Consider the following 14,677-nt stretch of genomic DNA (forward strand, 5'->3'; position numbering starts at 1 on the left):
CCAAAGATAGGGTGACTCCCTGAATTGAAGGGGGCTCTAAAAATTAATGCAGAACCAGGACAATAAGTAGCCGCCCTTCTGTTCCTATAATGCTTAGCTAGGCATCCACATTTCCCTTGTTCCCTGGCCTGGTGCACCTGGATATGGTTTGAGAGCTACCACACTCCAAGCACTAGTGTTTGAATGTGGCTCTAAATTTAATCTTCCTGGCGTGACATGGGTTGAGTCATAATGGCTAACCAGAGGAATACAGTCATCTGGTGCCAACCCATGGATGGCCGCACAGCCATCCTTTGGAGGAATTACTTGTCATCATAGGCGTGCGCAGCCTATTGCATTAGGGTGTGCACCCTAAAGCACAAACACACACGCCGTATATATATATATATATATATATATAGACAAAATTCCAAAGCCAGGCACTCCTCCGTTCATATAATATTGAAGTATTATGGGCCCAGGTGCAATCCCGCGTTATATATATAGATAAGTAATGAAGGGAGCACACTAGGTCTTGAAAATCGTGCAAAATTATTTACTGCATTCAAAAGAATACATCGCTGTGGTATACAAAACAAATCAACGTTTCGACCCTGCTGGGTCTTTATCAAGATCACAGTGCAAACTGAAAATTACTGGCAATTTATACATAAACATATGTTAAGCTTACCATTAGGATGATCGGACAGCCTGTAGACTGAAAACCCGGAAGTGAGAACCACCACGTGACATCGTGCATGTGACGTATTGCGTATTGCGTGAATAGCGTAGTTACTAGGTAACTACGTCTAAGGAGTGAAAGCGTATTACATATTACGTAAATAGCGTAGTTACTAGGTAACTACGTCCGAGAAATAAAAACAAATGCCCGAAGAGGGCAAAACGAAAACAAAGAGGCTACACCAGCCTACCAGCTTATATATACAGAGACCTTAAGCCCATGTCCCAAGAGTCCACATGTGTACATCTATGTGTGTACTGAAATTGGGTGCAGTGAAACAAAAGTGTAAGAAAATCAAAGTGCAAATCTTAAAATGTGCGAACAGTGTACATTTAGTATCACATGTAGATAGGGATCGGGCTAGATCATATATCACAGGTTAGTTACAAGGTCACATTATGGTATCTACCAGTACAAGGTATATGGGCATTGTAATATATACCCCTCCAGGGTGTATGAATTTAATCTTTATTGCTGTACCATAATGTAGGCATTGAGCTGGAAGCATGACATTTATACTGTCACTAATCTTACTATATTCATATACGTGTATATAATTATATCCCACATACAGATCTATTCTGTGACGATCTGGACCTATTTTTACTTAATCTATGATTTCTGCCCTCTAAGTTAGGGACTCTTTACTAACTCGCATTTAAATCTATTCCGTGTATGTAACCGTCAAGGATCAGACTGTGGTAACTGGTTTACTTATGGCAGAATAGATTGTGTGGGATTTTTTTCATTATAAACTAGTGAATTGTTCTATCGTATAGAGATCGGGAATTACAGCTTAATTATCCAGTTTAATGTACAGTGTACTATGGGGCTGCAGTAATGATTTTTAACATACTAGATGATATCCTATATGAGCATAATTCAATTTATAGCTATAGAAATCCTAATTTAGAGAAACATGGACAATACAAGATGTTCATTAAGTCCATTCGGGGTCACTGTGTTGAGGTGATGAATCCAATAGGCCTCGCGTTGTAGAAGCAGCTTGGATCTGTCACCTCCTCTCGGTTGTGCCGGGACATGGTCAATTGCAATGAACCGTAATAAAGGTAAATGATGGTTACTGGCCAAGAAATGTTTCGCAACGGGTTTTACGGTCCGTTTGTCTCTGAACGCCGTCATTATTCCGGACCGGTGTCCCCTAATCCGGTTTCTCAAAGTCATATCGGTTTTGCCGACGTACGAGAGTCCACAGGGGCACGTGATCATATATATGACGTGTGTGGTCATACACGTAATATAATGTTTAATTGCCATTCTTTTGCCACTATGAGGATGAGCGAATGTTGATCCTGTTAGCATATGGCTGCAGGTAACACATCCGCTACATTTAAAACAGCCTTTTTTGTGGATAAAAGGTGGTTTGGCATAGCAGTGCCGAGGGTCGTTCCGAACCAATAGGTCCCTTAGATTACGGCCCCGTCTGTAGCTGATCATAGGACTCTGTTTAAATTTTTTAGGGAGGTTTGGATCCGATTGAAATATATTCCAGTTTTTATATATGGATTTTTTAAGTGACAAAGTTGCCGTGTTGTATGTCAGAGGAAGAAAGAGCTTATCCTTTGTATTTGACTTGGTAGTTTTGGCTTGTTTAAATTTACTCAAAGCTTTATCCTGTGCGGTGTCCAGTGTCCTGGGATGGAATCCCCTTGCTAAGAAGCGGTCACGGACTTCTTGTAGTTGCTCTTCGCATTTACTCGAGTTACTATTAAACCTTAGCACTCGTAAGAACTGTGATATGGGTAGAGAGTCCTTGATATGTTGAGGATGGAAGCTGGTAGCCGATAGTAGTGTATTGCGGTCAGTCACCTTTCTGTATAAGGTGAACCCCAGCCGGTTCTCCTCCTTAAAGATAGAAACATCTAGGAATTCAATGTTAGTATTATGCCAGCTCAGTGTAAGCGTTACCGGTATTGGTAAGATGTTGATATTTTCCACCATCTCCTCAAGTGTGGTGGTGGTCCCTTTCCAGATTATGAAGATATCGTCCACATATCTCAGGTATTTAATTATCTGGTGTTGGTATTTAGGGAGAATATACGTGTTCTCAAACCAATACATAAATCCATTGGCATATGCCGGTGCCATGGCCGCCCCCATGGCAGTACCGGAGGTTTGCAAATAGAAATGCTCCTCGAATTTAAAGTAGTTGCAAGTTAGAGCAATATCAAGCCATTCCATTAAATATGGAATCGGAGGGCCTTGGTATGTCTCATCTTGTTGTAGAATTTCACTGATGGCTTCCATACCTTCCTTTTTTGGTATTATGGTGTAAAGACTTTTGACGTCCATAGTAGCTAAAATGATTTCTGTATTAGTTAGCTTTATATTTTCTATCAGACTGATGAAGTGCTGAGTATCAAGTAAGCACGTCGGTAATTTTCTTATACTGCTGTTAATATGAAAGTCGATGAATTGAGCAATGGGCTCTAGTAACCCTTCTTTCGCCGACACAATGGGCCGGCCCGGTGGATGCTCAGCATCCTTATGTATTTTTGGTAGGGTGTACATCACCGGGTGTTTAGGATGTTTTACATATAGGAATTCAGCAGTATATTCATCCAAATAGCGATGTGCCAATCCTTCCTCAATCAATGCTGTAATCCTCTTCTGGAATTTCAAAACTGGATCAAATGTGAGTTTAAGATATGTTGACTCCTCTTGTAGTTGTTGTAGAATTTCATTCCTGTAAAACCTCATAAGCTTGGATTACCACGGCACCACCCTTGTCCGCAGGTCTAATTATTATTTTGGGATCTTGCATTAGGTCTTTGAGTGCTGTATGTTCTTCTGGTGACAAATTATCCCGATGGAGAGATGGTATGGTGCATGGCAATGTAATTTCATGTCGTATAGTTTGCATGAAGGTTTTAATTGAGGGATTAGGTGTATATATGTCTTTTTTGTTCCGTGTTGGGAACCCATATGCTTTACTTGTAGGCCTCTCTTTCATGATCTCGTTGCTATAGAGAGTTCTTTGAAGTTTATACAAATCGATTGCCATCTCGAATGGTTTCGGGTGAGTAACTGGTATAAATGTAAGTCCTTTCTGTAGAACCGAGAGATGATTATGGTCCAATGTTTTCTGGGATAGATTAAATATCGGTATTACCTCCGTTGTCTGGGAGGTTTTCCCATGTTGCCTGTATTTCTTGTGACCCTTTTGTCCACGTCTGGGGTGTCTCTTACGTCTCTTCCTTCCCGTCTGTTGGTATTGTATATCCGTGGTGGATCGTTTGAGTGTTCTCCTGTTTTTAAAAAAGTAACCTGTTTCGAAGATTGTTGATCGATACGGGTATCACCATCCGAGGCTGATTCCCCTGAGCTTACATCTACCGTTTGTAGTGATGGCTTCCTTATGCGTGTGCGAAATCGTGGAGGCGGATTGCGCATGTTTGAATCGGAACCGCTGAGCCAGCGGTAGACCTGATGAAACTTATAATCATGGTTTACCTTTTCCAATTTTACCTTCTTAAAGCGGATCAACTCATCCTGGTATCTTTGTATATCATCCTGGAGTTTTAATACAAAATCTGTAGACGGTATGGACTGTAAGGCGCTTACATGTGTAAGTTCAAAGTCCTGTATAGATTTTTTTTAACTTGCACGAGTTCTGTTCCAACTTCTTCAATTACAATCACTAACCAATCTAAAGAACATTTATTGGAGATGTTCATCCACTTTTTGCAGAATTCAGGGTTTTGTCTCCCTATAGTGGGAGCATTTTTAATACGAAAGCCCCTGGGGATCCGTTTGGATCTGTAATAGTCCGACAAGAACACACCATGCAGGTCAAGGTCCACCTCTCGTTTTTTTAGTCTGGATAAGTCGTTGTAGAGATCTTTAGCTGTATGTCTATGTGGTAAATCCTGTGAGCTGCGTGGCCATAGTACAGATTGAGCCTTTTCGTCTGTAATGGATAGTGTTTCCGCTGTCTCTGTTAATGCCCCAGCTCTTTGTAGAAAATCCTCCATGTATATATATATATATATATATATATATATATATATATATATATATACACACACACACACACACACTACAGTGTGTAGGGGGTACAGTGTGTGGGGGGGGTACAGTGTGTGGGTGCAGGGGGTACAGTGTGGGTGCATATAGGGTATAGTTTATAGTATAGAAGGGCTGGATAGGGTTAAATAATAAATTTTGATTGTTTTTTTTAAATAAAATAACCCTACACATTTACTCCCCTTTCCCCTTGTTACCTTACTTTGCAGGGTAAGATGGAGCACGCTGCTGATCATCCCTGGTGATCCAGTGGACTAGTGATGTGGTCTGTACCTCCGCAGGGTACAGACCATGCGTTCCTCTCGCGAGAGCTGGAGTTTCAGAGCGTTGCCATGGGTTACCACGGCAACGCTCTGAAAATATCGGAGATCGCGAGAGGGCTGCCCTGCGTGCAGCCTGGAGGCTGTTAGCTCCGTATCCAAACAGAACTGAGCTCTTCAGAGCCTCTCTCGGGGCTAATTGGTAAGCTTGAGCCGGCAGGGAGATTTTTTTGATCTTCCCTGCCGGCCTCGATCCATATGCGGCGCGTGGGGATTAGGGTGTGCCCAGGCATACCCCGTGTGCACGCCTATGCTTGTCATACTGCCATCAGCTTAAACCCCACTAGATGTTACATGAGGTCCCGGTAACTGATAGTTGAAGTAACTTTCCCCACTAAGGGTCGCCAGGATCACAAAGTCCAGAGCCAACACCCAGACATCGTAGGGATCTTCCCGAACCAGAGTTTCTTTGTCCTTATTGGACTCCTTCCCCTCCTCAGGGATGCCAATGAGGCAAAATATATTTCTAAAACCTGACAGTTTAAAATCTTGCCCTTCTTTTCCTGCTTTAAATGCCAGCCCAGAGGGCCCGCTCAGCACATTATAGGCTGCCCCATGAGCAACATTCTTTGCTATAAAGAAGGACTGAGCCACATTGTACCCACCTGTCCACATTGTACCCGTAGTGGGAGGAGGGAGTACAATCCCAGAAACAGTCCCAGGCAACAAGCATAGCCACCTGGTCTTAATATGGTTATCCACTGAATGTGCTGAAGTTAGAGCCCTTTAAACACATTCCCATTGTGGGAAGATAATTTATGCATGGTCCCAAGTAGGCTGCCCAAGTGCCCCTGTGCAGCTTGCAAAGGATTTGATGTTGTATAAACATCGCAGAGGGCCCTGCAGGACAGGAGAGCAGAGTAGGATCAAACGTGCTGGATATGCAGGACAGGTCTGGAAATCTGCAGTGAAAGGATCCTGATTAGAGGAAGCCAGCCACCAGGAGGGAGGTGCTGTGGAATGCAGCAGATGCTGTCGTAGGTAGCATTGCTGCAGTGGAAGCCTGCAAGTGCACCATCTGTACCTGCCATCATCATGCAGTACCTTAGCCCTCAGGGCAGCATGCATGCTTCCTATGCCAAGGAGGCAGTGTGATTATATACTCCAACAAAGCCAAGAGCTGTTGCTGAGTAGATTATGGAAGTAAAAAAACCTGTAAGAAACACCCTTATATATCCTGAACCTAGCTCCCAGCCATGCACTTAACATTAACTATTCAGTGCTCCCCCAAAAGGGACTTGACCTTCCAGCTTTGCTTCCCTCCCAAGGGTCAAACCTGTAACAGAGCACGAGTCTACTGAGGAACATTCATATAGCCAGAATGTGGTAGATTCCATATAGACAAGCATTTCAAAGTTAGAGACAGACTGAAGATTCTAAAACACATTTTATTAACCAAAACATGACGACATTTCAGATAGACGTTCACATTCTACCATGAACAGAACTGTTGCCATCATGCCCGGATCAGGTTCCATGCAGGAGGATCCCATGGCAGCATTAGAAGTCGTATCCATCTCATGGTTTGTAGTCTTCCTGGCTAACCATCAGATTATAGTAAGTGACCCCTTTCCATGTTCCCTGGATGGATGTCTCATAACCAAACAAGGTGCGGATCTTGGCACGGTATGGCACATCCATTTCTCCCTTTGTCACGGATGCCACCATACGTATTGAATGCCCACCTGGTACCGCCACATCTGTGCTGGAGGTGAAGGTAGTCTGCAGAAGTCAGATATTTGACACAGTTTTAGGACAAAGACATTTAATATGAGGTCATCTTTCTATATTTGAAAATGCACAGAAGAGTTATTAGCTAGATCCTGGATTTCATGCAAGACATTCTAGGCCTAAGACCCATGAAGAATTTGACAAATATCAGACCATTGTTGTTCCATATGCATCTTCAAACTGCACAAGAGAAACTGTTCTGAAGTCAGTAGAATATTTTGATGCCATTTACCCACACAAGACCATATAGATTCACATCACTGGATTACATGTCTGACAACCTGTAGGAACACTTGACTAAAAGCCTAAACACACCACATTGATTGTCAATACTATGGTGGAGAGGTATTACAGCCATCTTTCATTTGGGAAGTCTTCCGTAATTTAGATCCAGTTATTACAAAGGATGCTACATTAGGGCACTGAAACATTGCACATGCAAAGTTCTTAATTATGTGCTGGGGCTAGTTGCACTCTGATCTGGACTGCTGAATGTCAGTTTGATGCATGAAAAACAAAACATCTGTCACCAGTGTGTTTTGCTGACAGATGTAAGAGTCTTGCACACAAGCTGAGTGGTGAAACAGACCAATCACAAGCTTCTCTATTGGACGTGCCAGAAGCTTCACCTTGTGCTGGGTTCAGCAAAGTTTAACCTTTTTTAAAAGGCATTACCCATTAGTCACGTCAGTGATTTTGTAATAAAAAGTATATTTTTATTATGGAGTAACCTTTCAGTCATACCAGATGTCCTTCCATTTTGATTTCTTGGCCAATAATAGCAGCATTTCTAATGCATAGCTCCACCCTCACCCAGATCAGGAAACAATTGAACAACTAGACTGTAGGCATCAAAAGGTCCCTCCTCCTTACAAACAGTCGTTCTGTCCGCAGTCAGACAACAGGAATTGTATTATATAATGAGTTTTGCTTTAATTATTCTTCCTGGCTATTTATCATGACAGAACCAGATATCCGGCCTGGGTGTTATCTGAGCTTTTTTTAAGTGGACTGAAGTTTGGAAGGAGGGCATTGAAACACATTATCATCGCCATTTATATAGCGCCAACAGATTCCGTAGCGCTTTACAACACTTGCAAAGTTCATGGTTAATTCTTCCCTGTCCTGATCCGGCTGAGGGTGAAGCTACCCATAAGTGATGCTTCCATGATAAATAGCCAGGGAAAGAAATCTACTGGCAAGTATGAAATACCATTGTGGTATTGTTAGTCATTTAATACAAGATTTTTTTAATTAGCTATCCTTAAGTGGAACTAAAATATACAAGAAGGAAAATATGGGAGACACCAGCAAATAAATGCCCTCTCCTAAATTTGCTCAATTAGAGACCCTAAATACTAGCCTTATGAAAACAATTGATTGGAACAAAACAAAGTGCATATGTCCATCTCCATACATTCAGAGTATAAACTCTTTACCTGGGTTTCATTGGTCTTGGAGAAGTTCCAGGTATGAGTTGTGCTTGTGTTGATGGAAATCTTTGACTCTGTTTCTCCTATGAATGGGACTCCAGCTTTAAAGCTCATCTCTGCACCAACAGAGATTGTGAATCCATGTTGCTGGCTGAAGGTGCTGCTCTCAGTCATGGTCTTTGAGAACCTAAAAGCAAGAATGCACATAATGCCCCCCATCCATGAATGATTCATGCCCCACAGGGTGAGTGGCATGGTTGGGGGGGGAGGATTATGACAGAATTGGAGGGGTTAATGTGATCGGGTGAGTGACAATGCTAGGGAAGGGGAGTGTTCTAGGGAGAGTATGGCATGGGTGAAAGACAGGATTGGGGAAATTAGACAGTTACACCATATAACATGCACACATACTGATACAGACAGACACGTCATGACAAGCATTTAGATGCATAGCATGACTCATGCAGATACAGTGACAAATACAGAGCATGGGTCACCTGATCGGCTCTTGAACACGCTGCCTAGGTTGTTGCACCATGCAAGCTGCAGTGCACCATATGGCAGTCATACACCCCAGTCACAGGGCGGCATGGTAGGTCCACCACTGCATGGGGCAGCAGTTCATGCACTCTACATATTTCCCATTATATGGTTATACTCACGAGAAGGTGTGCTTTAATGGGGTGCTGCTCTTGTTCACATAGATCTGGCTCTGCACCACCTCTGTGCCTTGGGATAGGACTTTCCCTGAATCTGGAAGGAATTCAAGGCTCACAATGCTTTGGATGGTTTTATCAATTGCGAAGGAAAGGAGGGGGTATTGATTGTAATCCCAGCCCAGATTCTGTGCATTCTTCAGATAGCTGGTATTATCAACGGTCGGGGCTCGACCTTTATAGATGTTGCCATTCATTGAATCCACACACCACAAGTCAAACTCTGGGGAGAAAGCCATGAAATGTGTCAGAATCCGCCAGCCTCCATTTCCAATAGTTGTGCTGGATCGAAGCCATTCATCATTTGCTTTGGTTGGAGGGCTTCGCATCACAAGCTTGTCATCCTTTGTCACTGCATACAAGATGCCTTTAGGGTCAAAGAAAAGGGCGTAAAAGTCATTCCATCCGTCGGTTCCTATTTTGGTGGCTTGGCCATAAAGCCAGGACACATTTTCATTGCTTGGTGCTGGACCCTTGTAGAACTCCCCATTCTTGGTAGCTGCATACAGAAGACCATTTGGATCAAAGAAGACAAATTTAAACCTATCCCAGTCAGATTTGCCAACTCTCTGGGCAGTAGAGAACCAGTCCAGGTTTGGATTTGAAGGCATAGCTCCCGTGAAGAGTTCTGTACCACGCACAGCAAACAGCACCCCTTCTGGGTTAAAGGCAAACTTACTGACATTATTCAGCTTCCCTACAATGTTTGATCTGGCCCCAAAGCTATCCAAGCGATCTTTAGGAGGTAATCCAGCTCTGGCAACATAATCCTTCACAGCAAACAGGAGGGTATCTGGAGGTCAATAGAAGGTTATAGCCACTATCAGACAGTTAATAATACAACAGTATGAAAGTACAACATGGGGTTTGTGCCATAAAATATTGTAATCTTTGGCACTTCAGATGTTATGGAGTGCATTTCCCAGAATGCTGGCAGAGCATCAGGGGAGATTTAATCTCCAACATCTAGAGTGCTGTAGTTTGCCTATCCTGGTTCTAGAGGAGTGATTATATAGAGTTTGATTCTTGAAGAGCAAGTTTTTAGATGACATTCTTAGAGAAAGTCTATTGCGAGATAATATCAAGATTGACAGTGATGCAGACAAGACTAAATTCATATTTACAGAACTGAAGGTATCTATCTGGAAGTCTATTTAGCTGTCACAAGTCTGAAACAGAAAAACACACTATTCCAGTTCGAACACAAACTTCACATGTGGAGAGAACAGAGTACATAAGAGGCTCCCAATTCCCATTAGGAGAGCCTACAATATTATTTTGCTAATGTTAGACCGAGGGATTTGAGAAACCACTTGAGGCTCCAGGCACTGTGTTAGTAACACACCTGGCTAGCAGTCATTTCACAGCCAATATAGTATTGACAACACTCCCACCTGCAGTGATGAGAAGTAGTTCCAGCATGAAGAATTTGCATTTCAACCCTACATTTCCCATATGTCCCAACAGGCCAAGGCTCTTTTAACCCCTTAAGGACACATGACATGTGTGACATGTCATGATTCCCTTTTATTCCAGAAGTTTGGTCCTTAAGGGGTTAAAGTCCTATCCATGGGTGTAGGAACCCCCCAAAAATCTGGCGGGGGGAGATAGCATTTTTACTCGCCGGGTATATTCTTATTCCGTAAACTAGGAGTTTGTCCCATTGTACAGCGTTACAGAATTTGCAGTCGCTATATAAAATGATTAAATAACATTAAAGGGGTTTTACTTACCCAGATACAGAGCCGGGATCCTCCTGATGCTGCGCCCCCTATTTAGTCAAAAGGACGAAATAGGAGGATGCGAGCAGGGAGCAATAAAACACTTCTATTCAGAAGCGTCATTGCTCCCTGGTGTGCATGCGCAGCTTTGCCGCACATGCACAGATACTTCATAGGGCGGCATTCATGTCTCGACTAGAAAGCACCCATAGTGGCCATCTGAGTGTCCACTAGAGGTATTCCTCAGCAGTATTGTAAATACTGCCTTTTTACGAAATGGCAGTGCTTACATTAAAAAGCCTGCAAAGACATGCTATAGACACCAGAACTACTACGTTTAGCTGTTGTGATATATTTTGAATATAGAGAAGAAAAAAGAATCATCACAAAATTTAAGAAATAAGATGTCTATCATTATTCTAAAAATTAAAAAAGTGCACATTCCTAGCTTAATTTTTAGCATGACGCAAACATTTTGTACTTTGTAGATTACGTTTTATATTTTTTTTTATACAAGGTGCTCCCCTTCCCAGTCTACAGTGCGTGTGGTTCCCTGATGGAGCCGCACGCAAGCTGAGGGCACCCAAGGCCGGCAGAGCTGGGGGGGGGGGGGGGGGGGATTTCTCTATAACCTGTCCCCCGCATGATTTGCTGGGGGGGGGGATGCGTCCCCCTCATCCCCCCAGTTCCTACGCCCATGGTCCTGTCCTAGTATCGCTTCCTGGCATCCAGAAATTACTCTGCATGCGGTTCAAACTCCGCTTAAAGAGAGACATCAAGCAGCAAAACCAATACACCAGGCTGTGTTAGTTATGGTGTGTTCCTTTAAAAGGTTACACCACCCACCATGACCACTTCAGTGATTGCGATGATAGAAGCTGAATACCACCCACCATTAGCAATCCCAGAATAGGACACTGGTGGGAGTGGAGTAATTTCATTACTGACTACACTCAAGTGGCAGGGCAGGACCCGAAATAAGTACACAGTTTTTCTAGAGTCGTGACAGTTAGGAGGCATGGAGGAAATATTTCCAGCATTTCAGTTTATTTGTAAAGTGAGAGCAAATGCTACATTTAAGAAAGCCAGACAGGAAAAGGGCTATGGCATTAACGGAGATTCCATATTGCTACTATTGAAAACATGAATTGCAGACAGTTGTCCCTTCAGTTAGTAAACCTATACGATTAATTCAGAGAGTTTGTTTAGTATCCTGGATGACATTCTTCTAACAAACAGTAGCAGAGAGTCAGCGAGGAGCTACAAAGAATGTTACAGAAATGGTCAGCTATAAAGAGAAACAGGAGGATTTGATTCCTCAGCACCTCAATATTATAAAACACACAATTTAAGAGTAAGTGGAAAAGGTCAGTGAGGAAAGACTTCTAATCCATGGAGAAACTAGCAAACATTATTCTCTGCTCAAAATCACCACAATTAGAGAGTAGGCTTGTTTAGCATCCCTTACCTGGTGTATCCATTATAACAGAGAGATCAGAAATCAAGCTCCCAAATCTCTTGTCTCCCAGAAAAAAATCCTTCTTGTTTCCTCTAGGAGTCTCTGGCTTGTGTAGATCAGGTATAAATTGATCTGCCTCGGTGCATTAGCTTTATAGCCAGGAACCCTCCCTAAACACAGCTGTACCTGGTTAAATGAGTGTGAGAATGATTATCTGGCAGGGCAAGAGTTAACATTTTACACATGTGTGAAGTCATCCCATTACAGCTAAACTCATTTGGGAAGATATGTATAAAAAATACTTCATTGTCTTCATTGTCTTCACTGTTGCTACAGATTTAGCGAATACATCTATTTCTTAAAGGAACACTTCACAGTAAAAAAAAGTTAAACCATTTAAAAATTGCTATGTAGTGGATATACTTCCAATGATTAGAGTATACCTTAAAAGAGCTTGCGAAAGTTATTATAATTGGCTCACCTTTCAGAGTTAATCCATCCATGAATGGTTTAACCCCTTAAGGACCAAACTTCAGGAATAAAAGGGAATCATGACATGTCACACATGTCATGTGTCCTTAAGGGGTTAAAGGAACACTATAGTCACCTAAATGACTTTAGCTAAATAAAGCCGTTTTAGTGTATAGATCATTCCCCTGCAATTTCACTGCTCAATTCACTGTCATTTAGGAGTTAAATCACTTTGTTTCTGTTTATGCAGCCCTAGCCACACCTCCCCTGGATATGATTGACAGAGCCTGCATGAAAAAAACTGTTTTCACTTTCAAACAGATGTAATGTACCTTAAATAATTGTATCTCGATCTCTAAATTGAACTTTAATCACATACAGGAGGCTCTTGCAGGGTCTAGCAAGCTATTAACATAGCAGGGGATAAGAAAATCTTAATTAAACAGAACTTGCAATAAAGAAAGCCTAAATAGGGCTCTCTTTACAGGAAGTGTTTATGGAAGGCTGTGCAAGTCACATGCAGGGAGGTGTGACTAGGGTTCATAAACAAAGGGATTTAACTCCTAAATGGCAGAGGATTTAGCAGTGAGGCTGCAGGGGCATGTTCTATACACCAAAACTGCTTCATTAAACTAAAGTTGTTCAGGTGACTATAGTGTCCCCAAGGTCTGTGTTCCAGTTCCAGAACTCTCAGCCAATCTGTCCTTCCTCTTGCTCACATTCTGGGCAGTGATGCATTGATTGGCTGAGAGTGGCTAGAAAATCAGTGAGTCCCCATTCATAAAACCGGTTTGAAAAAGGTACATTCCTTTTCATGCTATTTTTATGAGAGAACAGTTTAAACCTTAAAGGTTAGTAAGACCCAGGGACATCCTGGCACCATAACAACTTCAATTCAATTAACTTGCCCAAACTGGTCCTATAATAGGAAAAAAATAATGCATTTAAAAAAATATATAATATGAACTGTGATGGAAATTGTGGTGGAAAGGGACTGTTACACCTCTTTTTTTTTACATCAACAACCCCCACTATTTCAACTGACGGTGAGGGATGGTGGGGGACGAGCCCACACATGCCAGGAGCGTCTTAGCCCTGGCAGGAACTCTACTGATTCTGGAACAAGCAGCAGATCTGGCGCGGCACAAGGCCACATAGCAGGAGGCCTGCACAATGGCCACACATCTCTGCCTCTGAGATGCAGTGGACAGTGGAACAGGGGGCGGCATGATCGGAGGCCAGGTGGACGGGAAGTGCAGCTCCGGCCCCCAACAGACCTGCACCTGGTGTGCAGGCTGCCACCGTCAGCAGCGCTGGCCTGGGACAAGGCCACAATTCAGCACTGCGCCCCCTGGCAGTGGATGAAGGAAATTGAGTGGGGTTCAGTTCCTCTGCGGCCCAGTGGGCTGAGTACCTCCCCAGTAGTGATGTCGCGAACACGGATTTTTCGGTTCACGAACGGCGAACGGGAACTTCCGCAAACGTTCGCGAACCGGCGAACTGGGCGAACCGCCATTGACTTCAATGGGCAGGCGAATTTTAAAACCCACAGGGACTCTTTCTGGACACAAAAGTGATGGAAAAGTTGTTTCAAGGGAACTAACACCTGGACTGTGGCATGCCGGAGGGGGATTCATGGCAAAACTCCCATGGAAAATTACACAGTTGATGCAGAGTCTGGTTTTAATCCATAAAGGGCAGAAATCACCTAACATTCCTAAATCCTAATGGATATGGATTGACACCTGACATATGACATATTGACACCTTGACATATGGATTGACACCTTGACATATGGATTGACTCCTGTCCTCAGAGACCCTGATACACACTGACACAGAGCAGAATAGGGACTGTTCCCCCTACATAGGGTCACTTGGCAGATATGGATTGACACCTATCCTAAGGATCCCTGATACACACTGACACAGAGCAGAATACAGACTGTTCCCCCTACATAGGGTCACTTGGCAGATATGGATTGATACCTGTCCTCAAAGCCCCTGATACACACTGACAGAGAGCTGAATAGAGACTGTTCCCCCTACATAGGGTCA

General features: G+C 43.0%; 1 protein-coding gene across 1 annotated transcript; it reads right to left on the reverse strand.

Annotated features, from left to right (window-relative positions):
- Positions 1-6,513: 6,513 nt before the first annotated feature.
- On the reverse strand, positions 6,514-12,216 carry LOC134615301 (uncharacterized). The gene is made up of 4 exons (XM_063459796.1): positions 12,158-12,216; positions 8,915-9,761; positions 8,259-8,439; positions 6,514-6,810 (listed from the first exon to the last, which is right to left on the reverse strand). Exons 1-4 carry the CDS (start codon positions 12,168-12,170, stop codon positions 6,607-6,609), a joined length of 1,245 nt encoding a protein of 414 aa, XP_063315866.1. The 5' UTR covers positions 12,171-12,216; the 3' UTR covers positions 6,514-6,606.
- Between the last annotated feature and the right edge of the window lie 2,461 nt (positions 12,217-14,677).

Source organism: Pelobates fuscus, chromosome 6 (genome assembly GCF_036172605.1).
Source record: "Pelobates fuscus isolate aPelFus1 chromosome 6, aPelFus1.pri, whole genome shotgun sequence".
In the NCBI taxonomy this organism is placed as follows: domain Eukaryota; kingdom Metazoa; phylum Chordata; class Amphibia; order Anura; family Pelobatidae; genus Pelobates; species Pelobates fuscus.

Excerpts from the sequence above, each read along its gene's own strand:
- LOC134615301 (XM_063459796.1), bottom strand. Across the intron at positions 8,440-8,914 it reads CCATTAAAGCACACCTTCTC|GTTCTCAAAGACCATGACTG; the intron begins GTGAGTATAACC and ends TCTTGCTTTTAG. Across the intron at positions 6,811-8,258 it reads CCAAGACCAATGAAACCCAG|ACTACCTTCACCTCCAGCAC; the intron begins GTAAAGAGTTTA and ends TGACTTCTGCAG.